Source organism: Panicum virgatum, chromosome 1N (assembly GCF_016808335.1).
Source record: "Panicum virgatum strain AP13 chromosome 1N, P.virgatum_v5, whole genome shotgun sequence".
NCBI lineage: Eukaryota > Viridiplantae > Streptophyta > Magnoliopsida > Poales > Poaceae > Panicum > Panicum virgatum.
The window spans coordinates 60,451,556-60,475,575 of NC_053145.1; the positions used below are offsets into that span (position 1 = coordinate 60,451,556).

Genomic DNA, 24,020 nt, shown 5'->3' on the forward strand with positions numbered 1-24,020 from the left:
TATAGTTTAGCCAAATGTTGGATTTGGCATTTCTGTGTACATGGATTGTACAATCACATTTTTGTTTGAAAAATGTGAGATTTGTCCCACACATTCACTTTGCTAAGTGAAAAAAATGTTTGCATTCATGAGGATTCATAAGTTGTAAGTTGTCATGGATCGAAGATCCTTGATAAATGAATGAGTAAACAATTATTTATGATTTGGGCAAAATTACATCCTTTGTTGAAATACCAATGAGGGACATGCAAAGGGTAGATGGATCTCACTCCTTTGAATACACGGATTTGTAAAAAATCCAAGTATTGGAGTTGCATAAAAATGCAAATAAATACAAGTATGACAATATCTAGAATGGATTGAGCATTTGGTTGGGGGTTGAGGAATAACTGTTGTTATGCCATATGCCCCTAATGATATCGTTGATATCTTAATGCTCATGTTAGGAAAAATTAATTCCATCCAATGCGAGGTTGGATATATCCTAAGCTAGATATATTAGCCATGTCCTACATGAGTTTATCATGTATAAATTTACTCAAAGAGTAAATTGTATAGCATAAGGGCAAAACTTTTGGGGATTCATGTTGTTTTGGGATCTATTCCTGTGGGAATAGATGATGTGAAATTTTTGCCAAAACATAGGCTCTGTATGCGACAGAATAGCCCCCCAAATTCTGCGTTATATATGCTATTTATTTAAGTAAATGGTTACTTAAATAACTTCATATTCAAGATGTGTCTTGAATTGGCATATGCATAATTTTGTGAAGTCAAGATGAGTCTTGAATCACATATAGTGTTTACCTCATATTGGATAGGTGATAGAAAATCACTACTATCATCACTATGTAAATGATTATTGCCAAGATATAGTCTCAATTTGATATTAGCAATTTAACACACAAAAGCGCAAACCAAATTGGTGACCTTGTAGTAGGGAGCATAATCTGCAAATATGTGTATGTGCAGTAGATGTCATCCCATTACCTTTGTGTTTATGCCAATAATACGAGTTGATCACACTTTGAAGGTGGTCATATGACATCGACCTTATTGGGTGATTGAACTCGGAGGTAGTCACTATTTTTGTAGAAAACACGGTGTAGACCTCAAATCGTGAGACTATTGTTTTGAAAGTCAACATACAAATTATGTAAACCTTATGCAATTCATATTTAGATTGGATAATCACATGCACATAGTCACTATGTGATGGACATAGTGTAGATGTTGCAGTAGTATTGTGATACTAACTTGTGTATGACCAATCTCAAAGATGAATTATGGCAAGCACCTGTAGGTGTAGACCTCTTTTGTAGTTCATATTTAAAATTGGGACGCATATATTGAGGATGAAATCCTATGGTGGTACTGTGATACACCATGCGTGTATGACCAATTTTGTAATGAACAAAAGTTGTCACCGTGAAGGTGAAGGTCCTTTGTTCTAAAATTTGATATTGGATACGCACGTTGAAGATAATCACTATGTGTGACATAGTGTAGATCTCGCAGTAGTACTATGGTACTACCTTGTGGTTGGCCAATATGCAAAGTTTCAGAACATTATGCACAATGAAGAGGTAATCACGTAAAACATTTGCATGAAATAATTTAAGCACTAGGAATTTAAAATATAAGTAAATGTGCTTAATTAAAAATGCAAATGTAAATTGCATATAATAAATTAAGCACTTTATTAAAGAAATGCAAAACTAAATTGCATGGAAAATAAATTGCATACAAAATAAATTGCATGAAAAATAAAGTGGAATATGTTGTTATTGGGAATGTCATATGACAACACTTTGAACAATATACTCAACACCTTGGTTACATGTTATTGGGAATTACCATGGGCAAACACTTTGAACAATGTAACAAATTCCTTGAAAGATAGGAACTCGTATGCACGAATTTACTGTGGTAAACTCATATGATGGAATTTCTGTTGACATGTAGTCACAAAAATATTTATTTACATGAGGTAAATATGGTACATCATTATTATATTTACATGTGGTAAATATATTACTTTGTAGTTCTGTTAAAACCTGAGGGTTAAAACATAATTCTGGAATACATTAATAATCTGTTTGGACCATCGTGTAATTCACAGAAAATAATAAAAATTATTGGGCGGTGGGCCGAAACAATTTCGATTTCAGCCCACCGCCGATTTGGGTCCGGAGGGAGCCAGGCGGGGCAATTGGGCCAGCGCGGCCTGTTGGGCCGGCCCATAGCTGCCGCGCCAAGGCCTGATGGCCCGGCCAGGCAAGGGTTAGGGGTCCGAACCCTAACCCCGCCGCCAGCAGCTATGCGCCGCTGCCGCCGTGCCGCCCACGCGCGTTGAGGCGCCGTCGTGCCCGTCCGCTGCCACAGTCGCGCAGAGGCGCCGTCGCTGGCGCTGATGCGCCGCTGTGCCTCCACCCGCGGGTCTGGTGCCGCCGTCCGCTGCGCTGAGGCGCTGGCGCCACGGCCGCGCTGGTGTGCCACCACGCGAGCGCGGAGGCGCCGCCGCCGAGGCGCGTCGCGCCGTCCGGATCCGGCCATGGTGTGGCCGGATCTCCCCCCCCTCCGCCCCCTTCTCACCAACTCCGGGCGCGCCTAGCTCTCCCCCTCGCCGGAGCAAGTGGAGCGAGGCTCAGGGCCGCGCAGAGGTTGGAGTGGAGGGGCCATGGCCGGCTCGGCGATGCCGAGCTCATCGACGACCGCCGGTGCCGGAGGTTGAGGCGGTGGCGCGAGTGTCGGCTCGTCGAAGACCACCTGGGCCGCTATGCTTGAGTTCACCCCGCCATTGTAGAACGGGAGCGAACGGCGAGGTTGTCGGCGGTGGCATTGTAAGGGGTTCCCTTGGCAGCACGGCGAGCTGCGGCAACGCCTCCACCGCGACGTCCACGACGACGACGGTGGTGCAGTGGATGACGGAGGCCATCCAGGAGCAGCTGATGAAGTTGACGTCGAAGTTCGAGCGAATTTGGTGAGTGCTTCGGCATCTTACTCTTGTTCGTCGGAGTTCTTGTCGTCTTCTTCTACTCAGTTGGCTAGGGCCAGTGCTGATAACGTGTTAGAGAATGAAAATTGTAGGGACAAGAATGTAGTGAATGGAGCAAATTTTCTCATTGATCTCAAGGTCCCTTTATATAGGGAGATTACAACCTAGCTAAGACTAGGCATTTAGAACATCAGTTTCTCTTTCTAATGGCAGCCATAAAACTGATTCATAGCATAGCAATAAACTCAATTTATATCCTTAACCATGGCTGTTACCATGGTCTTGATAGCTGCTTTGATGAGATCAAATAAAGAGCTTTCGTAACATCCCCCAATGCCCAATCCCCTCCCTCCCCCTTCTACCAATCATTCTCAATTTTGGCCCCATCCAATGGTTCCTTGCTCACTTGCATTCTCACAACAGAACTGGCACTTGATAATTCTTAAGATTTGATGATTCCTGCCATATCTCCGCAAACATAGGTCACTTAGTGTTCATGGTTTTAGATAACTAGTATATGATTTTCATCTTGCTAGGTATATCCTTATGTTTGACATCATTATGTGTATTAATGTGTGGTTCTCTATATTTACCAGATTAGCAAAGTTATACAAGAGGCTAGAGCATTAGATATCAACACTCAGGTAATCTATCCTTTGGGTGAGACGGCAGCAGCTATACGAGGAGAAAATGAGCTCTGGCTTGCTATGGTTCTTAGGAACAAGGTCCTCTTGGATCTAAAGCCATCTCAATTGGCAGCAGTTTGTGGAAGTTTAGTGTCCGAAGGGATCAAACTTCGTCCTTGGAAAAATAGCAGGTAAAAAACTATTCAGTGGCTTTTTTTTCTGTTTACAACTTCCTGTATATATTTGCTTGCTTACTCTCCTGTTATATATCATGTTGGTATCTACATACTTGAGTTCATATCCTTTTTATAGCCAGCTGGTTCAAATGTGCTTGCATTTAATAATACAGATCAATGGTGCAGGTATCTGCCCCACGAGGTGTTCTAAAAATGTGGACTAGCACATTGTCTGTCATATATGCTTTCCACTGTAACAAGTGAAATACTTCACTAACAAAGATACTGACATCTCAACCATGCTGTTTTACTAATTAGACATGTCTATTCAAAGTTGTCATAGATCAGCAAGCCCCATTAAGTAGTGATTTACGTTGGCCCTAAAAAATGTAGTGATATACATTGTGCCCACTGCCAGCATCTTTACAAGCTTTTGTTTGACCTCATGAGAAGATACGAAATGATTTAGAACAATTTCCAAAGCACGACTGCCATATGAGAAATTCGATGTCAAAGTATTACAGATATCCTACAGGTTGTGGCCTTGGCGCGTTTTTTCCTCTTTCTTGAAATGTGAATTCCTGTAGGCTTTAGTGCATTTTTGCTGTATATGGTTGATTTTATTTTTTCGGTAAAAACTCCTTTTGGTCTCTTTCTATTGACGTCCTGCTAACTCATGACTGTTTGTAGTTATGTATACGAGCCTTCTTCTGTTGTCACTGGTGTTATAAGCTATTTAGAAGAGCAGAGAAACTCGCTCATCGATCTCCAGGAGAGACATAATGTTAAGGTCTGGCATATCATGTACTTATTTTCCAGTGTTGTTCAACCAATTGTTGTCCTTGGCTCTCTACTGTTCTCATTTGTTTGTTCCTTTGAATATAGATACCCTGCGAAATAGATGCCCAGTTTGCTGGAATGGTTGAAGCCTGGGCTTCAGGGTTGACATGGAGGGAGATAATGATGGACTCTGCAATGGATGACGGAGATTTAGCCCGTCTGCTCAGGCGCACAATCGACTTACTAGCTCAGGTATATTATGAGTGCAGATCCTTTTATAGGGGGAAGCAAGCATGTAGATTCAGTATATACCTGATGTTTGATATGGACTTACAGTACCCCCCCCCTTTTTTTTTCTGGCACAAAATTCTAACGATAAGCATTTCCATTAACTGTCTTTTGCTTAATCTTCCAGATTCCAAAATTACCAGACATTGATCCAGTTCTCCAAAAAAAAATGCACAAATTGCTTGCAGCGTCATGGACCGAGTACCCATTAGCGAGCTTGCCGGTTGAAGGCCTGAAGCATGTAAGTACTACAAATGCAGAGTTCCCTTCTCTGCCCGCTAATTCTACATTTGTTATAGGTAGGAAATTCTTTGTTGTACTATGACAAGTTATTACCAGATATTAACAAAGATATCATTTTTCCAAGCGATTGATATCTTGACATCAATTTTTGTACACTCCTCTCGATATGGATCTTGTATAAGAAATGGACAAAATAACCAATGAAAACTTTGCTTTATGTACAGTCTGCAGCTAACCTATACCTCCACATCAACCAATTGAAACAATGCAAACAATCATCATTTACACCTTCCCATCCATTCTATTCCTCATCGCTACTTGAATCAGAATCTGCACTATCCTTCAAGAAGTGCGCTGGCAGGTTTGGAAATCTTGGCATGACCCTCTTCCTTTTGTTGTCTTCCTCTTCCGGTGGTTTCTGAGCTGATTCTGATTTAACATCGGTTGCTCCCTTTGTCACTGCTGCTGCCGTTGACGATGCTGCCGCTGGCACAGCAGCTGTAGTTGGTTGTGATGTCGTTGGTGGTGGTTTCTTCTGCTGCTGCAATTTCCTCTTGATGTCCACACATGCCTGATCAACCATACCTAAGAAATCCCTTACTACAATGAACAGCTGAAGTGGGTGCGTGCTCCTGTCCTTGGTGGCGCCTGCATGGTAGTACTCTGTTGTCTTCTGGACCAACTCAAGCACTCTCTCTTGCTCTCCTCTCAGTGTCTTCAGCTCCTGTTCCGCGGCCTTCACAAATCCTCGCAACCCTCTTGCGAATCCATCGTCAGTGCAGGTCTCCAGAAGCTTCTTGATGTCTGTGAGTCGGCTGCCCAAAATTGAGCACTCGCTGACAACTACATCATAGTCCACCATTGCCGCCCTCTTCACATTGGCAAACTCTGTACTGAGACCTCCAACAATTGGCAGCCCCAGGTTCATGTATTCATTTTGCCTCTCCTCCCTTGATGGCCCCTGGCCTGCTGTTGAACTACCGCCCTCGTGGCCAGACCTGGCGAGGCTGCCAGAGCGGCGGAGACTGTAGTTGCGGTTGATAGCAAGCCGCTTTCCCTCGGAGCGAACAACCTCCTCAACGACGAAGTGCAGCAACGTGGTGCTCCCATCAGTGCTCTTCACGTCGGAGAGCTTGCGGAGCGCTGTTAGGTTGAAGGCCTGCGCGTTGCCACGTGCTGTTCCAGCATTCATCCTGTTTCCTGCTTTGAGCACAGCCTCGAGCAGCTTAAAGAACAGACCCTTTGTCCTCAGCTCCTGGCTTGCCAATTCCAAGGTCCGAAGCGAGTGCTTGAGCTGCGCAACCTCAGCGCCATAGTTCACCTTGAAAAGCAGTGCATTGACACGAGCAAATGGGTTGGGCACGTCAAGGAGGAGGCGCAGAAGGAAGAAATCAGCTGGGGCGAGCCTCTCAGGATTCCCAGAGAACTTCAGAATGGTGGATTCTTCTTCCTTGGAGATGTTGAGCCGAGATAGCTTCTCCAGGACCTCAGTGCCAAGTTCTGTGTGCCCATCGCGGAGGGCGTCGATGATTTCATCACGTCCCACATTGAGGGACTTCAGGATGATGGAAATGTTGTGCGACTTGCGGGGCTCGAGCAGGAATATTTGTTCCGGCGTGTTTGAGCGCCCAAGGCCAGCCAAGGATTCAGCAGAGTCCTTAGAATCTGCAGATTTTGGCTTGCGGTTTGCAGCTGCAGTGCCGAACAGAGCCTCGATGATGCCTTCGTCCAAGCTGAAAACACACCAGAATTAACACAGTTAGAAACTTGAAATGGCCTCGATCCATCACAAGAGAATGTTGGGAAAAGCGTGACTTTTCCGAGCACTAGATAATACTAGCAAATCCATGTGGAATTGCTCGTGTTAACATTGCAGTAAATAATAGCGACACCAGGTGGAATTCTCCAATCATGCAAAGGGATGTGGCAATGTGGTGACAAGCTGAGACAACTCGGTGCCCATCTTAACCGAGTTCAAGCCCAAGGTGGAGCGGGACAGGCGTTCACACACTCTTTTTTAGTTTCCCATGAATCCATGATTGCTTTCTAACCGGGGCACATCCCTTGTAAGTTCGTCGAAGCAATGATTCCGACTGCAAAGTTCATGTGACTAGGGGAGCATATAGCGAACCAATTTCCAACCACGGACCATGATTTTGACTACAAAGTCTTGATCTTAATAAATAAATTCATACCTAAAAGACACATCATAGAAGTCGAGAATAGTACTGCTAATTTATGCAATAGTTGATTCTGTCAACTAAAAAGATCATACTTGTTCAATGAAATATATGCTACACGAACTGGAATACTTGTTCCACGAATCCCCTATACCAATTCTACTACGCATTTCTTAATAAGCAAGCTCATGTTCGACAGAGAACGCGCTTTATATAAAAAGCAAATCTCGCCACCTGTCTTTGTCGCAGCTTGCATGTAAAGTACTCCAGATACTAGAACATACGCGCACAAAAAGGCACCAGATTGCCTGAATTTGGGCATCCGATCGAGGATGCTGCGACGTAAGTCCACCGAAAAAGCGACATCCAGCGTTAGCGATCCCAATCGAGGAATGTGCAGTGCTCCCACTGAAATGCTAGCGGAAAGGCCTTTCACTAATTTTCTTAACCACTACTATCTTTGTAAATTCTGGGACGATTCTTTTTCATGCAACTCTGATCGGTCTGTGACTTCTCTAAACTACTATCGAAATCAAACATAATTTAACAGAGCTAGATGCTGCTAACGAAACTTCGGTCTATGCATTTCCAAAATTCGCAGTGCCTAATTGATTCGCATGGTACCCACACCTGAACTCTAAGTTCACAGGTCCCTGAATGCACTTAGTGCACTGTGCGTACTTGGTACTCCATTCGACCATTCTTATACCTCAGTAGTCAGTACTCTGTTCCTCCTGATCCCAGTGACATTTATACTATCGTACTACCACGCTCATGAAGCACCGAATTCCGGAATTCTGATGCCTATTTCGATCGTATAGTGCCCATACTATGTTAGACAGCAATGGAAATGAGAAGCAGTGTTAAAATTCAGGAGGGACTTACTTGAATGAGCCGGCGGTGATCTTGTCCCACACCATGGAGTGGTCGGTGGCCTGCACATTGACCTTGTCCCAATGCAGCGGTTTCAGCTTTGCCTGCTGCTCCCCGGCCCCGGAGGGCATGCCCGGCGCTGTCGGCGGCCTCGAGGAGGACGCCGATGCGCCTCCCTTCGGAGGTGGCGGTGGCGGTCCTCCTTTCTTCCCTCCTGGCGGCGGCGGTGGTGGCGGGGATGAGCCTTTGGGCGGTGGTGGTGGAGGCGGGCCGCCCTTCGGAGGTGGCGGCGGTGGGCCACCCTTGGGCGGTGTGGGTGGGGGTGGAGATGGGCCCCTGGGTGGTGGAGGCGGGGGTGGCGACGCGGCTGCTGGTTTTGGCGGTGGCGGTGGAGGCGACGCGGCTGAGGCAGCAGCGATGGATGGAGCAGGTGGCGGGCTTGCTCTTCCAGGCGGCGGTGGCAGCCCCGGCGATGCGCTTGGTGGGCCGGCGTGGGCTGGTGGGGGAGACGGGCGGGGTACGGAGCTGACGGCGTACGACCCGGCGGCGGCCACGGAGAAGGATGAGCTGGAGCCAGCGCTAGGCGGGCGCAGCGACTCGTCGAACACGTCGGACGCGGAGTCCAGGGAGCCCACCGGGATGAGCGGCTCCTGATCTATCTTGTTCCTCCTGGACCGGCGCGGCGGGGACGGCGGCGACGACGTCTGCTGGGGCTCCGGCCACATCTCCACCCGCTGCTGCTGCTGCTGCTGCCGGGGCGGCGGCGGCTGCGGCGGCCGCCAGCTCTTCCTGCCCCTGCCATCCCCGTCCTTCTCAAACTCCCTCCAGTATATCGCGTCGAGCCCGTTCTCGTCCACCATGCCGAAGCCGCCCCCTCCCCCGCCCCGCGGCGGCCGCCTCGGCTCCCTCTCCGGGCGCTTCCCCGCGAAGGCGCCCTCCTGCCGCCCGTCGGGGTACCCATTCCCGCCCGCGGGCGTCAGCTCCTTCTTCCTCCCGTGGCGGAGGAAGAGGAAGAAGGCGACCCCCGAGACCGCGAAGCTGCTCAGCGCCGTGCTCACCACCGCCACCGCGATGTCGCCGCGCTTCACGGACGACGACGGCGGCGGCGACGACGACCCCGGGGCGGTTGGCGGCGCGGTGGTGGGGGGCGCGGACGGGGGTACGATCGCCGGCGGCAGGGTGGCGAAGGCCGGCGTGCGGAAGGAGGGGAGGGTTGTCTGGATGTTCCGCTGCGGCTGCGCGGCGGCCAGCGGGGCGAGGGCGGCGGCGGCGGCTACGAGGAGGAGGAGGAGCGGACGCGGACGCGGACGCGGAGCCATCGCCGTGATGAGGTGGGGTAGGGCCGTAGGGGTGGGGGAATGGAAATTTGACGGGGGGCGGGATGTGAGAACGAGGTGTGCGTGATTGACTTGCTGCGCCGGCTACCTTATTATTGTTGGGTTGGGTCGGGCTGCGTGCGGTGTGTGTTGACTTGGTGGGGTTCGGGGGTGGGGGTTTTGGGGGTGTTTAGTTAGTGAAATTTTTTGGATTAAATGTCACATTAATTGTTTGATCAGATGTTGGGAGGGTTTTTCGGACACTAATTAAAAAACTAATTTCAGAACTCACTTAGAAACCACGAGACGAATCTTTTGAGGTCTTTGACTGCGTCATTAGCACATGTGGGTTACTGTAGCACTTATGACTAATCATGCACTAATTAGGCTTAAAAGATTCGTCTCGTCATGTACATCCAAACTGTGTAATTAGTTTTATTATTTAATTATATTTAGTGCTTGTATTTAAAGGGGAGGTGAAAATTTTTGGGAACTAAACGGCCCCTTTGTGTTTGTTTTTACTCGGTCCGGCCGAGCCGGCACGGGAGCGAGACGACACGAGACGGGACGATGGCGTGGCGACTGGCGAGGCAAGTTCGTGGGTGGGTTGGCGAGGAAAGCCGAAGCGAAGACGCGTCGCGGGCTCGCGGCCGTGGTCCCGTCCATGGCGCTGCAGAGAGGCGGGGGGGGGGGGGGGGGGGGGGGGGCATGAACTGTTGGGGGAGGCCAGGACCCAGGCCAGGAGGAAGGAGCCAAGGCGGAAACCACGCGGCCGGCGCCGGCGCCGGCGCCGCGCGTCCGCGTCGCTGCCGTGCCGTTGCATGCGGTCTGCCGCTCTGTGTTGGCTGCTGGGACGCGGGGTTGACACGGCGGGATCCATGCCATCCGGGGCGTCGGTTTCAGATCGGGTGGTCAAAAGGGGATTCGTAATTCCGGAGTTTGGGCGGAAAATCCTCTACGGCGTCCGGTCTGTGGAAGTCCGAGTGGCGGCTCCAAGGGAACCAGATCCTCTGCAGTCAGCCCTTTTGACGTCGCTCTGCAGTCACAGCAATCTGGCCGCGCAAACAGGATCCAACGATGATGGCTCACTCGCCCAGCCCTCATGCTCGATGGTGGCTCGTTTTGCGGCTGCAGCACTCCTGCGCGTCTTGGCTGGCTCGGCTGGCTCCTGCACCACGCTTGGCCTCGGCCCAACAAGAACAAGACCTTTTGGCGCGAGGACGACCGCGGGTGGCGGCGTAGCTGGAGGACGAGCCGCGGGCAGCGCCGCGGCGGCGATCAGACTGGTTGGAGCATTGATCAAGCACAGGTCCGTTAATCTCATTTTTCTTCTTCGTGACTTGATTATTTCTAGCAAACTCTGCTATGTGGTTTGATTGTCTTCCATCTCCCCTTAGTACACTGTTGGAATTCATCAAAGAAGCTTGAGCAATGGTTGGAGCGCTGATCACGCACAGGTCAGTTAATCACCTTTTCTTCTTCGTGACTTGATTATTTCCAGCAAAGTCTGCTATGTGATTTGATTGTCTTCCACCTCCCCTTAGTAGACTGTTGGAATTCATCAAAGAAGCCTGGGGAAAAGTAGAACTAGAATTCTACAATGTCTGAAATCACAACAGAAAACGTGAACAGCTAGCCAAGCAGAACTAGAATTCTACAATGTCTGAAGTCAGCTGCCCCTCCTGCTTGAAGAAGCAAATTTCAGACTGAAACTTATGCAGTCACAACTCTGGATAGTTCTGAATCTTCTGATCAAACGTAGGCAGTCAATCTGAGATGATTCAGTAAGCAGTACACAGAAACAGGAGCATTTTGGAGACTGCAAAATTCTTTCAGGCAACACCAAATAAATCTCGACTGGGAGCATGAGAAGATAATGTGGTAATTTTGGAGACTTGCTTCTGGTAGGCAGAACAGAGGCATTGCTGCAAACAGGGAAAGAGCTCGGCGTCCTGAGCTTGGCGAGCGCATCGGCCACCGCGGGCACAAGGTGCTTGAGCCTGCGCAGCTGCGCCGCCGCCTCCTCTGTCGTGGCCGTCGCGGCCGCAGCAAGCAAGCAAAGTTCGCCGGACCTCGCCGTCAGCCCCCGACTTGCTGTGCGCCGCACCGCCCTCCCTCGCTCCAGCCGCCGCCCGATTCCTGCTCGCCCGTGGCCGCCTCCACCGTCACGGCCGCAGTGAGTCCCCGCCTCCACCGTCACGGCGGCTGGGCCCGCGGCCGCCTCCGCCGTCACAGCCGCAGCGAGCAATAAGCAGGAGAGGAGGGGAAGGAGATGCGAGCCGCCAAAGGGTTCTGTTCCTGTTGGGCCGACGCCCAGCATGGTGTAGGAGCCAGCCAAGACGCGCAGGAGCGCTGCAGCCGCAGAACGAGCCACCATCGGGCATGAGGGCTGGGCGAGTGAGCCATCACCGTTGGATCCTGTTTGCGCGGCCAGATTGCTGTGACTGCAGAGCGACGTCGAAAGGGCCGACTGCAGAGGATCTGGTTCCGGCTCCAAGGCGTCGCAGTCCGAGTGAAAGTCCTGTACTGCATCCGCCGGGCGAGGGGGTGAAAGTGAAACGTGAAAGGCTCCGATCGGTACAGCGACAGCCGACACCACTCAGCGCGCGGCGCTTTCTTGTCACTTCTCAAAAGTTGATGGGATAATGATTATTAAAAAATATTTTTTTAAAAAAAAAGAAAGCTGCTGGGATTAGTTTTAGGTCGAGAGCGGCGGATTGCGCGTTGGCCCAACGGCGCTTTTCCATTGCGGATGAGTGGATTGAGTGAGTGCTGGCTGCAGCAATTCCATTTCCTGATGAACTGGACGGTGGATTTGGCTCGGGCGCACATGGCCGGTGGACGGCGCCGGCGGGGCGGGAGTCCCCAGGCCGCGTCGTTGGATTCGGCCGCCAGCACCAATGAGCTGGTGCTCGATCGCCTGCCGGGAGCGCACGCCGCGTCCAAAACGCCACAGCGGCTGCAGCTTGGTCTGGTGCATGCTGCCACCAGCAGCATTTCCATTGCACTGGCATGATCCGGACCTCCGGCGTGGAGCCGTAGAGGACCATCGACGCAGGCAGAGGTCACTGGATTAGGATCGTCACGCCGGAGAGCTGGCTGTGGCTCGCGTTCAGTAGCTTCGGCGAGTTGCTCGTGCGCTGAGTGCTGACGTAGTGGCGTGCCGTGGAATGCGTAGCTCGAGTGCCTAGCGTACGATCTCGTATGGACACCAAACGTTTTAGCGGTAGGTGTGTGCGAATTGCGATGACGATTGACGCGACCTCAGTGACTGCTTCTACCACTCCGACGGAGAGGGTGGTAGTTAGAGCAAGCGGCGTATCGCCCGACAGTTCAGCACAGCACGTTGACATGGAAGAGAGAGGGGAAGAGAGAGAAAGCAGCTTGTCGCCGCTGCCGTCTCCGAGCTGCTGCACTGTTTTGTCAGTTGGCCACCGCTCCCACCGCTCCCACGCTTCTACGTTTGCAGCTGTTCCGCGCAGAGCACTGTTCATTTACTGTTTATCCGCGCATAAACAGTGGAAGAGCCAAGCCCCTTGTCGCTCTTACTGGCCATGCTCTTATAGACCGCTTCCTCGATTACCTCACGCTCTCCTGGTCGACGAGCGTACTGGCTCCATCGCGCAGGCATGACTGGTTCGCGATCTGACGAGACAAATGTTTTCCTAAGCAGATGGGTCAAGAAGACAACAACTACCCGATCTCCTGCGTTTATTTCTGGGGAGTGTCCCTGCGCCAGTAACCAGCCTCAACTCAGATGACGCACATGAAAACAGTTTTGTTTTCCTTTCTTTCGTGCACTAACTCTACTTATTTCTGAATGAGTCGTGCACCCGACGACCATCCGTTATCGCAAGCCTCGGTTCTTCGTACTAGTAAATTAGTAATTGCAGGGTGTATCACTGGAACAATTTTGGCATCCACGTACAGGTGTCTCTTTTGGACACAAACAATACCAGCCTAGTCTTGAAGTACTCATCAGGCTAATCCCAAGTACAGCATTAAGGGTGTGTTTAGATCACTTTGCATTTTGTGTGTTTTGCATTTTTGGGAGGAAATCTTCAATATTTGAAGTATTAAATGTAGACTAATCACAAAATTAATTATAGATCTCATCTGTAAACTACGAGATGAATCTAATGAGTCTAGTTAAGCCATCGTTAGAGCATATTTACTGTAACACTACTGTATCAATTTAGTGTCTGATCACGTCCTAATTAGGCTCATTAGATTCGTCTCGCGATTTACAGTCTATTTGTATAATGCGATTTATTTTTTGACTACATTTAATACCCCATGCAAGCGATTTACAAAAATTTAGCGTTTTGCGTTTACACCATCTAAACACGGCCTAAGTGTGCTGTGTGCACATCAATTAGGCGATGCATGACAATTTTTTGTTGATTTGACTGTAAATCGTTGAGGACAGGAAGAAAAACTATGATATCATCGAGACGATACAGCCAAGCATGAGATCGAACCATTGGAAAACGCTACAAGTTTCGGAGAGAAAGGGACTTAGGCCTTGTTTAGATGCACTCAAAATTTCAAAATTTTACAAGATTTTCCATCACATCGAATCTTTGAACGCATACATGAAGTATTAAATGTTGCTAAATAAAATAATTAATTACACTGTTTGACTATAATTTGCAAGACTAATTTTTTGAGCCTAGTTAACTCATGGCGGGACAATAATTACCAAATACAAACGAAAATGCTACAATATTTTATACCCAAAATTTTTCGCAAACAAGACCTTAATATAATGGATTGGAAACATCGTTACCAGTTCAATTGTGGTCCTGATCTTCTTCCATTCTTTCACATAAGAATATGGTAATTTTTAAAATGGATTTTAGACAATGTAGGGGCATCGTACTTTTTCCTACGCAGTAGACCTTCTAGTTCTATACGAAACTCTTCATGTTTCACATGATTAGAGTTGACCTGAATTAGGAAGATGTCTTTTATTTATTTTTCGTCAATCCATTTATGGCGCCCGTTTTTAATTACATGCTTAATTTATTTTGGATAATGTTGCGACATTGTATGTTTTCCTAGACAGGTGGAGACCTTCCCTAGTTCTATACGTACGAATCATCATGTTTCACATCATAAGAGTTGACTTGAATAAGAAAGATTTTCTTTTATTTGTTTATTTGTTTATTTGCGTCAACCATTTCTGGCGCCCATTTTTATCTTCCATGCTTAATTTATTTTGCGAAATGAAAAACCTACTTCCAGTTTACTATGACGAGTATTTAGTAATACTCACCAACATGATTCTCCGCAAACTGTGTTCACTAATAATCCCATTGAATCACTCGTCATATTATCAGTCTGCTTCAATTTAATTATTTCGTCAATTAAAAAAATTTGGAAGTTTCAGATCGCGCATTTTCGTTGCCACTAGGACGTGCCTTGACTAGATTTTGTCCTTTCTAATTTATCATGCCATGTGGATGCTCATTCATGTGAAAAGGCCACCGTTCCTTCGAAAGTGACAGAAAACCGAACCAATTAGACCCGGCTACCTGAGCACTTGAAAAAAAAAACCTAATAAATGAAAAAGAACAGAAGTAAAGAACACTCGTATGACAACAGTAGCCGTGTTTGTGGCATACACGGTACCCCTCGTTCCAAATTATAATGTGTTTAATTTTTTTGACCCAAGTTTGACCATTCATCTTATTTAAAAAATTTATGTAAACATAGTTAATTTAAGTTATTCTTGAAAAATTTTGTTAATAAAGCAAGCCATATATAACAAAATAAGCGATATTTTTTATTAAATTTTTGAATAAAATGAGTGGTCAAATTTAGAGTCAAAAAATAATTATAATTTGGTACGGAGAGAGAGTAGAAGCAATAAGTTTCCCAAGCATTTTGTTGACTTGGACGGAGTGCGAGTAATAATCTCATGCATACGCTCTGGTCGTGGCGAAATGCCCAAATAGTGTTTGCTTGCCAACATTAGCCAGCAGCGTCCTTTTGACACTGGCCCTTTTCAATATGATGCTTTCTTTTACCGTTGGAATTTAGGCCAATACTTTAGCAATCAGACTATCAGAGTGATTTGTGAGTGGCGCATCGACCGTTGGGCTGGGCTTTAGTCACATGCTTGTAAGTTGTAATACAAATGTGACAGTCCTACTAGGCCAAAGAGACTTTGATATTTTTGTGGGAAGCCTTTATTTAGTTTCCACCACCAAAGTGCAGAGCAGTTAGACCCTGGAATTTCTGTCGTCCAGTTCCTGAACCTTTCAAGATTTAACATCCTGACCATCTCTCACTAATTGCAATTTTAGAAATTTCTATTGTCAAAGACCAGTACCAGGTAGCCTGAAAGCACGTATAGCACTTTCCTGCGTGGGGGAACCGCGTGTGGAATAGCCATAGCGACCAAACATGGGGACTTTCTTCTCGAAGCTCATGTTTCAGTCTTCAGAAGATGCGGCAGTGGTCAGTGGAAGCAGAAATCCGTGCTGGTCATCGTGTGGGCTTTTTTCTTTGACATCTCTGTTTCCGTAGTTAGTTGCTGGATCAACAATTTAGGAGCCCAGATCGGAACGGGCCCAAGTCTGCGCTGAAGGGAACATTTCACTTGCTGCATTTTGGGCCAGGGCCAGAAATAAGTGGGCCATATTATATTGCAGATGCGACGACGCGAGCTAAAGACTGCTTCTCTTCTGCTTCAGGCCCCATTATTAGACGCAAGCTAAAGACTGTTTCTTCCATACCCCACACGCGTGCACGCACTCATCAGACTAGCAGCTCGTCGATGGCCCATGACTAATTATCTGGCTGGTACCTTCCTTTCTGGTATTTTTCTCCAAACATTTTGTTGACCTGGACTAAGTGTGGGAAATTGGATCAAATTCTCGTATATTTCAACAAGGTGCTTGTTTTCCAACTCTAGCCTTTTGACCTTGACCCTGTCAAAAAAAATTCGATTCTTTCTTTTGCCTTTGCAAATTAGGTGAATAGTCATTAATAATTGGAGTGCTTTGCGAGCGAGAATTGATCACGATTTAGTCAATACTCCATCCGTTCACTATATTTATTCATAGCAGATCGTGCCCACAAACTAAGAAACTACTAATTTCAAAAAACGAGAGTTGAAATGATTATCCCAATCACATATCGCTACGAAAGTTTTCACCGCAGCAAGTCCAGCCCTCCAGCCCAATTCCTCTGTGGCCTAACTGGTCCACAGTTCTGTTTGAAGTAATGTTGATCTGCTGACTATGGGCCGAATGAAAAAGAAACTGGGCCGTTGTGCCCACGGCGGTAGTAGGATTAAAGGCAGAAGAGGTGCAAAACAAAACACATGCAGCTTTTGTCCAAATGACCAAACAAATGCTACGAAACCCCAGCTGATGGCCCTCCGCCCTTCCTTGTGAATCCCTTTCGCATTTCTGTCCATGCTGGCCGTGCTTTTTGCCGTGCAGGCAAAGAAGCAAGAACGCCCTTTTCTTTTCGACAACGACGCCTGTGCAGGTGCAGCTGGTCTCGGATCTGCTGCTCTCTCATGTTATCGAGGGATGCTCGCTAGCTTCCTTTCCATCTGGGTTTCACCCTCCAAGCCTCGACCCTTTCTCATCCATTGTGCCTAGCGTGGTGCCTATCTCTGAATTTATTCCCCGAATTGTTTGGGTTTGGTGGTGTGATGTGGAGGAGCAGGACCAGCCTTGGAACGCGAGGCTTGCATCTGTGCCTGCTCCACAAGCTTAGGAGACAAGCAAAGGGTGCCCCGGCCTCTACCCCAGGTATCTGATGCTATAGTTGGCCAATGGGCCGGCCCGGCACGGCACGGCCCGGGCCCGACTTAGGCCCGGCCCGATTAGGCCCGGCACGATTGGCCCGTTTAATTATTCGTGCCGTGCCGGGCCGGCCCACATGCCGAAGGTCTGGGCCCGGGCACGGCACGAAGGCCCATTTACCATGCCGGGCCGGCCCGATTAACACGCCGGCACGGCATGCCGCCGCCGTCCTGCCGATGCCGCCGCCGGCCATGCCTCGCCGGCGTCGACGCCATCCCCTGGCCGCACGCGCGGCCTTGCCTCGCCGCCGTCTCCAGCCCGTGCGGCCGCCGCCGCGCCGCCGTCCCCAGCTCGCGCAGCCGCTGCCTCGCCGCCGTCCGCAGCTCGTGCGGTCTCCGCCCCGCCGGCGTCCTAGCGCGCACGGCCGCCGCCTCGCCACCGTCGGCAGCCCGGGCTGCCACCGCCTCGCCGCCGTCCCGAGCGCGCGGAGCCGCCTTGCCGCCGCCCCCATCCATGCCGCGGGAAAGGGAGACGAGGTGCGGACGCCGGACGAGAGTAGAGCAAGCCGGCCGCCGCGGGAAAGGAGGGAGGTGCGGGTGGCGCGCTGCTGTTGCGGGGAAGGGAAGGAGGCGCGGGCACCGGGCGGCCGAGTGCCGCGGGGAGGGAAGGGGTGGCGCAGGCGCCGGCGCGCCGCCGCCGCGGGGGAGGTAGGGAGAGGGAGGGGTGAGGAGAGAGGAGAGAGGTGTGGAGTTAGGGTTTGGTGATGTATATATTCATGGGCTATTGTGCTGGAGTGGTAGAGATTTCTATTGATGGGCCAGATTTGGGAGGTGGGGAGTTAGCAGGTTTTATTCGTGCCGGGCCGGGCCGGCCCACGTGCTTGAGGCGCGGCCCAAGCACGGCACGACGCCCGTGCCGGGCCGGCCCGGGCCCGATTGACTTCGTGTCGGGCCGGGCCTTGTATCGGGCCTAAATCTCGTGCTTTGGGCCGGCCCACGGGCCTCGGGCCCATTGGCCAACTATATCTGATGCCTTGGAGTAGACTACTTCACTAGACTCTATACTTTGCTCGGCCCTCTGCCATTTTGGCATTCAGCAGCAGCGATGAACCGGCACCGATTGTTTCACATTTCAATACCCCCTTGGGAAAAATTTCCACTCTCGACTCAAACTGTTGGATAAACTGAACTTTCTTGAATGTTATGTAATTTTTCATTTCCTTACCCATGCTGATTACAAGGAAACGCTGATGAACTAGGCAATGTGGACAGTATCTTTCTCCCGCCAAGTTTTCAGAAGAGAGCGAGGTCTCAATGACACCAACCGCTACTTACCTCACCAAATCCACGCTGTGCCATGGAAGACTGACGACAAGTTGGTGTAGGCCCGTTGGTGTGCACCGAATGCGAGCAGAGGACGGCCCTGTGATTTTCCTTTCGTCCCCGGGAGTAAGCTTACCTGTACGCATTTAGGTGACCTACCGCGCTGTCAGATTCCTGTTCGTTGCTTAACAAATCAGCTCACAAACAGAAGCACAAGTGACGAGCTCATCAAATCATTGCGAGACATTCCACGGTTTTCACACTCGGATTGTTGGACACATAGCCCCACCATCCGTTGTTCTTGCTCTGCTTAACCGTTACACTGGCAACGAACGGGAAGAAGTCGTTGAGAGCTGTTAGCCTGCTGTTAGAAGCACGAATGCACGGTGCTTTAAGCCTTTAACCATTGTACGCCATGCAGGAATTTCCACCCAATTTACGCGTAATTCAAACTGTGTTTATGAAAATTCCATAAAAATATTCGACGTTCGGCAATCAGCATTGTACTCGACAAGGAGAAGGAGCTCAAGGTTTTTGGTCAGCAGGACTCGATGTCAGTGTCGCCGGTGCTTGCCGCGTTACAGTGTTCTTGCTTGAAGTCGACCTCGGCATTAGAATAACAACGCCAGGCTGCGTGATCGATGCCTCGCGGTGGTTGGTTTTTAGGTGCCTGATCGAGTTTGTTATGCTGGCTCCTATCATTACTTGCTTCCAAGTGATGCTGTCCTCCACTTTTCATGGGAAAAGTTCAAGCTACTTGTCCGGTTGTCCCCCCCTATAGTTTGGCGCCATTTGCTGCTGCCATCCATCTCCCTCTGCATGAACGATGATCAATAATCTCCTTAACAAAAATTCTGCAGGGGCAGCCTAAACACTTTTCCGTTCGGCACAAATGCTACGCTCCAAACAAGCACCAAATGCCATCTCCCGATCTCCCATTGATCCATTCCGAACAGTGGCCAACACATCACGCCGTGAACCTGAAAGAACTCGCACCGCACCGTACCGGCGGATCACATCACGGTCTTCTCACCCCAAGACCCGCCGCTCCGAAGCTTCCAACGAGTTCGGTGCTGTGCCCTCGCTGACACGCGGGCTTTGAGGGATCGGTGGCCGGCCGGCCGGCCGACACAGCGGCGGCGGCGGCACCAACCGGACCTGCCAATAATGGCGGCGGAAGCCGGTAGAGTAGCTTCCAGGAGGGAGAGTGGCCTGCCTCCCCTCGCGGCCTCGCCTGGTGCAGTGCATGAACCACGGCGGGCGATCTTCTCAGGATCGCAGGCCGATGTCGTTGGGCCGTGCCCATCATTGGCGCCGCCGGCCTAAAAGAACTCGTGCGCTTGTCCGGATGGGAGGACGTACGGGCAGGAAGCATGTGAAAGGAATTGAATACGATGGCGTAGGGTGGTTGATGACAGGCAGCGGGTGTGGGTGGATGGAGTTCATCGCACTCGCACAACTTCACAAATCACAAGAGGTTGATGGATTTTGAGAGAGAGCAAAAAAAAATGTGAAAGGGAAAGGGAGGAATGGAATGCAGTGGCCAAGGAGGAATACAGGCAATCATTAGTTGCACTTGCCTCCCGTTCCCATCTCTCCAGCTGGTCACCGCCGGCGTCCAGCCTGGGCGGCTGTGTGTGGTGTAGTGTAAACCTAGCCAACCGATGTGGGGAGCAGAACAGATACCGTCCACCAGAGCCGTCCGATCAGGGCCCCGGCGGTCTCAGTTTGTCCCTGAACATCATCGGCTCATGGGACTAGGATGATATTTAGGAGAGCGATTTGTTTTGCTTTTTTTTTCAGAATCCTACTCGATATCACAGTTTATTGTTCTGTAGTCTGTACTGAAAGCAAGATGTTCAGTCCAGCTGCAAAAGTCTACAGCTGGTCAGGATATCTTCAGAGATGCCATTGCACATGGAAGATGCCTGTTCAGCAGGAAGCTGCTGCATTTTCAACCTCACCAATCGATACACAACATAATTGAGATGCTGCTACAATTTCAGAAAACAGCCTTCAGAGTTGTGAACTGATGTTTTATGTCAGATTTCAAATGGGTATGGTTTCCTACTGCTGCATGCACTCCTGATATCTGCTTTCAAAGATTCAGAGGCCCGTGACCGATAATTTAAAGAAATGTTATCTGTCTTACTGGTTTTGTGGAGACTTAGGTGGCGTTAGTTGGTGGATTACGAGTAGTATTAACACTGTATTATGAGTCTGTTGAGAAGTCCACGTCTTACGCCTCCACTTTCTCCTCCACTTTCTGATATAAAAAAGTTCATCCTAACTAACCGAAATATTGTTGTTCTTTTCCTCCATTGTTTGAAGCTCTCTAGATGCACATCCATCTGTAAAGATCCTCGCGTAGTCTAATGCCCTAAACTCCAGATGCTCCAGGTAATGTGTAATACTGAAGAAACACTATTGGCCCCAGGTCACGAGTCAGAACAAACAAGTCATCACCAGAGCACCAGGAACTTCCAGAACACAGGAAGGCAACATTTGGAGCTCAACAGCAAAACAGATGGACAAGGAAAACATGCTTGCAATTAGGGGAAGAGGTTGAAGAAGCAAATAGTGTAAAACTACTAAGAAATGCCAAAACTATCGAACCTGTCACATGTTTGCCCGTTCTTGATGAAGGAAGACAAGCACATCAATGGGTTAGGCCATTCTTGATGAGCATAAGAAGCAAAAAAGAAACAGCTATTATGCCATCCAATCCTAGATCAACATATAGCAAGGAAAATAGTAACAGCAGGAGATTAGGCCATTCTTGGATGGGCTATCTCAAATAAATACAACAGGATTTCGGCACAGGCACAAGAACAGGATCCACTCAATTTGATTCAAATCAATTTAATCCATATTATAGGCGTGTACTGAATTGACATGTAAATGAAACAATTCTGAACTAACGGACCAAAGAAAAACTGAAACTTAAATCCTATCCAAGAATTGTACACCACCAATCAAGTAATTCCTTCCAAACCCTGATAGTCACCACCAATCACAGCCTAACGAATCAATCTGAATCGTAGTGCAAATGAACAAGAATTTGCTCTCCCTCTATTCACTGTCTTCATCCCCTTGCCGCCGCTGCAATGTGTATACCGCCCCTCCCCTCACTGTCCTGTACAGCCGAAGGCGGCAGCTCGCTTGCAGCAGCAGCAGCAGCAGCCGTGGTGGCAGTGGCAATGCATTGCAAGGCAATTCCATTACCAGCCAAGAACCACGGCAACCTCAAACCAATGAATTATTGTGTATGTCTTGAACTTCTTCTACCAAGAAAACACCCCCGCAGGCAATGCTGCCGATGATGACAAGGCGGACCGGGACTGCCCTGATGCTGATGAATCATTCTCTCCAATGTAGAGGTCATACGACTTCCAGGTGTGGTCGAGCGGGCAAGGCTTGCCGGCGTCGAGGCGGTCCCATGGCTTGCCCTTTCCGGACCAGTGCATCAGGCTGACGGGGCCGTTGTGGAGGGGCCGGCAGCTGCCGAACACGTTGTCGCCGCCCAAGCCGTGCTGGTTCCACCGGTGGTCGACGGCCTCAATCTCGCCAGCGAATACGAGCAAGAATGGGGGCAAGGAGCCAAGCTCGTAGATCCTCTTCTCCTTCTGCATCTCCATCCACCGCTCGATGCGCTGGCGGTAGTTGCCGACGCGCCATCTCCGGAGGTCGATGACCATGACCCCGGTGTTGAAGTAGCAGGGCGCGCGGCGGCGCCCGGCGAAGACCCGCGCGCCGAGGACGGGGTCGTTCCAGAAGGCCTCGGTGAAGTAGCGGGAGAAGTTGGCGTGGCAGTACTCTGGCGCGGCGACGACCGCCGCGGCGGGCAGGCGCGTCTCCCAGAGCCTGCGCACGTCGTCGACGGCGAGCACGTCGGAGTCGAGGTATATCGCGCGCGGCACGCAGCGCGGGAGCAGGTCGGCGAGGTGGTTCCGCGCGTAGTTGAGCGGCGCCTCGAGCGCGGCGCGCACGGACGCGGAGATGAGGCCGGCGACCGCGTCCGCGCGGAACGGGTAGATCTCGAAGCGCAGGGAGGGGAACGAGGCGGCGACGGCGGCCCGGAGGTCGGCGACCGCCGGCGCGCCGCCGCCCTCCGCGGCGAGGAAGTGGAAGAAGAGCGACTCCGGGCAGGAGGCGTGCTTGAGCAGCGAGTAGATGGCCGCCATGGAGCCCCGGAGGTAGTGCGCGTCGAGCGTCATGGCGATGTGCACCAGGCCCGGGTCGCACACCCCCGCGCCCGCCACCGGCGCCGGGCACCCCTCCCCGTTCCGGTACTCGGGCGCCTCGGCGAACCTCGGCAGCGCCGCCGCCGATTGCGCCAATAACAAGGCCGCCAGCACGAGCCCGGCCCACATCGCCGGGGAGGCCGCGCCCATGGCCGCCGCCGACGAGGGGAATCCCCCCTTGGCCCCCGGCGCGCCGCTCGCCCTCGCCCTCGCCCTCGCGGGGGTCGGGTCGGTCGGTCGGGCTCCCTGTGTGGTTTCCTCCTCCCTAGAAGTGGTACGCGTTCGTTGGGGTGGCTGGCTGGATGGATCGATGGCAGGCAGGCAGCCTGGGCTAGCTAGCTGGGGCCTGGGGCGCTCGATCGGTGGAGTCGTTTTATCGGGGACATTTATATGTGGCGTTACCAATAAAGCACGCGTGGGAGCGGTGGGCCCCACGTGCGGCCGCGTTGGCTGGCCTGGCCCCGCTGCTCGGGACGCTGCTTTGCTTGCCTACGCGTTCACCCATCGCTCGGAGAGGGAGGGTTAATTACAGCCTTTTAACTAGGGCTAAAATGGGATTAGCGCTGCGGCAGCCTGCGACCAGCTGTACAAATACGTACGGCGACGCGTACACCGCGTACGTACGCCACACTGCTTGCTTCGATGTCGTTCTAGTTCTTCTTCGTCTCTAGTTTTTTTTTATTTCAATAATTTTCCTTTCTGGGGTTTATTGTAGGGTCGTTGGTAACGGCCACGGGTTAGGTTAGCACATGCGCGAGCCCGTGACAGTGGTTAGTGTTTGTGAAAAATTGCCAAGTGGATGGCGCCACGTGTTTTGTTTCGTTTGGAATCATCCGGCGTGAATAAATTTAAAAAGTTTCACGCCTGCTGATGGCCAATTCGAAACGATCATGAACAAATGAATATGCTCATTTTGGTCAGTCGCATCTGCAGGAATGCACAGGCGCGGCATCTTCAAATCAAGGGTAAACTAGCATGTGGGTTTCACAGTTGAAGGAGCAAATAAATCAAGGCCGGACCAGGTCGCCGGGCTCAAACAATCGGCCGCGCACGTTACCCTCTCGTGGAGATCCACTAATCCAGCGGGTGGTGAACCGAATGGAGCCGCGTATTTTGAAATTTCTGTTTGTGCCGCGGTAACTAATCGCCCATTACCACGGGGTGTGTTACAAATAGTCAGTCTTACTCCCTGGAAAGATTCACGCTGC

At 50.4% G+C, this 24,020-nt stretch overlaps 3 protein-coding genes across 3 annotated transcripts; 1 reads left to right on the top strand and 2 right to left on the bottom strand.

The window, feature by feature from the left end:
• The first annotated feature begins 3,560 nt into the window (after nucleotides 1-3,560).
• Nucleotides 3,561-5,328, top strand: LOC120657187 (DExH-box ATP-dependent RNA helicase DExH15 chloroplastic-like). Its single transcript, XM_039935457.1, has 4 exons — nucleotides 3,561-3,815; nucleotides 4,491-4,590; nucleotides 4,686-4,832; nucleotides 4,996-5,328. Exons 1-4 carry the CDS (start codon nucleotides 3,706-3,708, stop codon nucleotides 5,191-5,193), a joined length of 555 nt encoding a protein of 184 aa, XP_039791391.1. The 5' UTR covers nucleotides 3,561-3,705; the 3' UTR covers nucleotides 5,194-5,328.
• LOC120657186 (formin-like protein 16) lies at nucleotides 5,292-9,498 on the bottom strand. The gene is made up of 2 exons (XM_039935456.1): nucleotides 8,177-9,498; nucleotides 5,292-6,844 (listed from the first exon to the last, which is right to left on the bottom strand). Exons 1-2 carry the CDS (start codon nucleotides 9,481-9,483, stop codon nucleotides 5,413-5,415), a joined length of 2,739 nt encoding a protein of 912 aa, XP_039791390.1. The 5' UTR covers nucleotides 9,484-9,498; the 3' UTR covers nucleotides 5,292-5,412.
• Nucleotides 9,499-21,390: 11,892 nt separating this feature from the next.
• On the bottom strand, nucleotides 21,391-23,171 carry LOC120657188 (probable galacturonosyltransferase-like 9). Its single transcript, XM_039935458.1, has one exon. The coding sequence runs from the start codon at nucleotides 22,960-22,962 to the stop codon at nucleotides 21,853-21,855; it is 1,110 nt and encodes a 369-aa protein (XP_039791392.1). The 5' UTR covers nucleotides 22,963-23,171; the 3' UTR covers nucleotides 21,391-21,852.
• Between the last annotated feature and the right edge of the window lie 849 nt (nucleotides 23,172-24,020).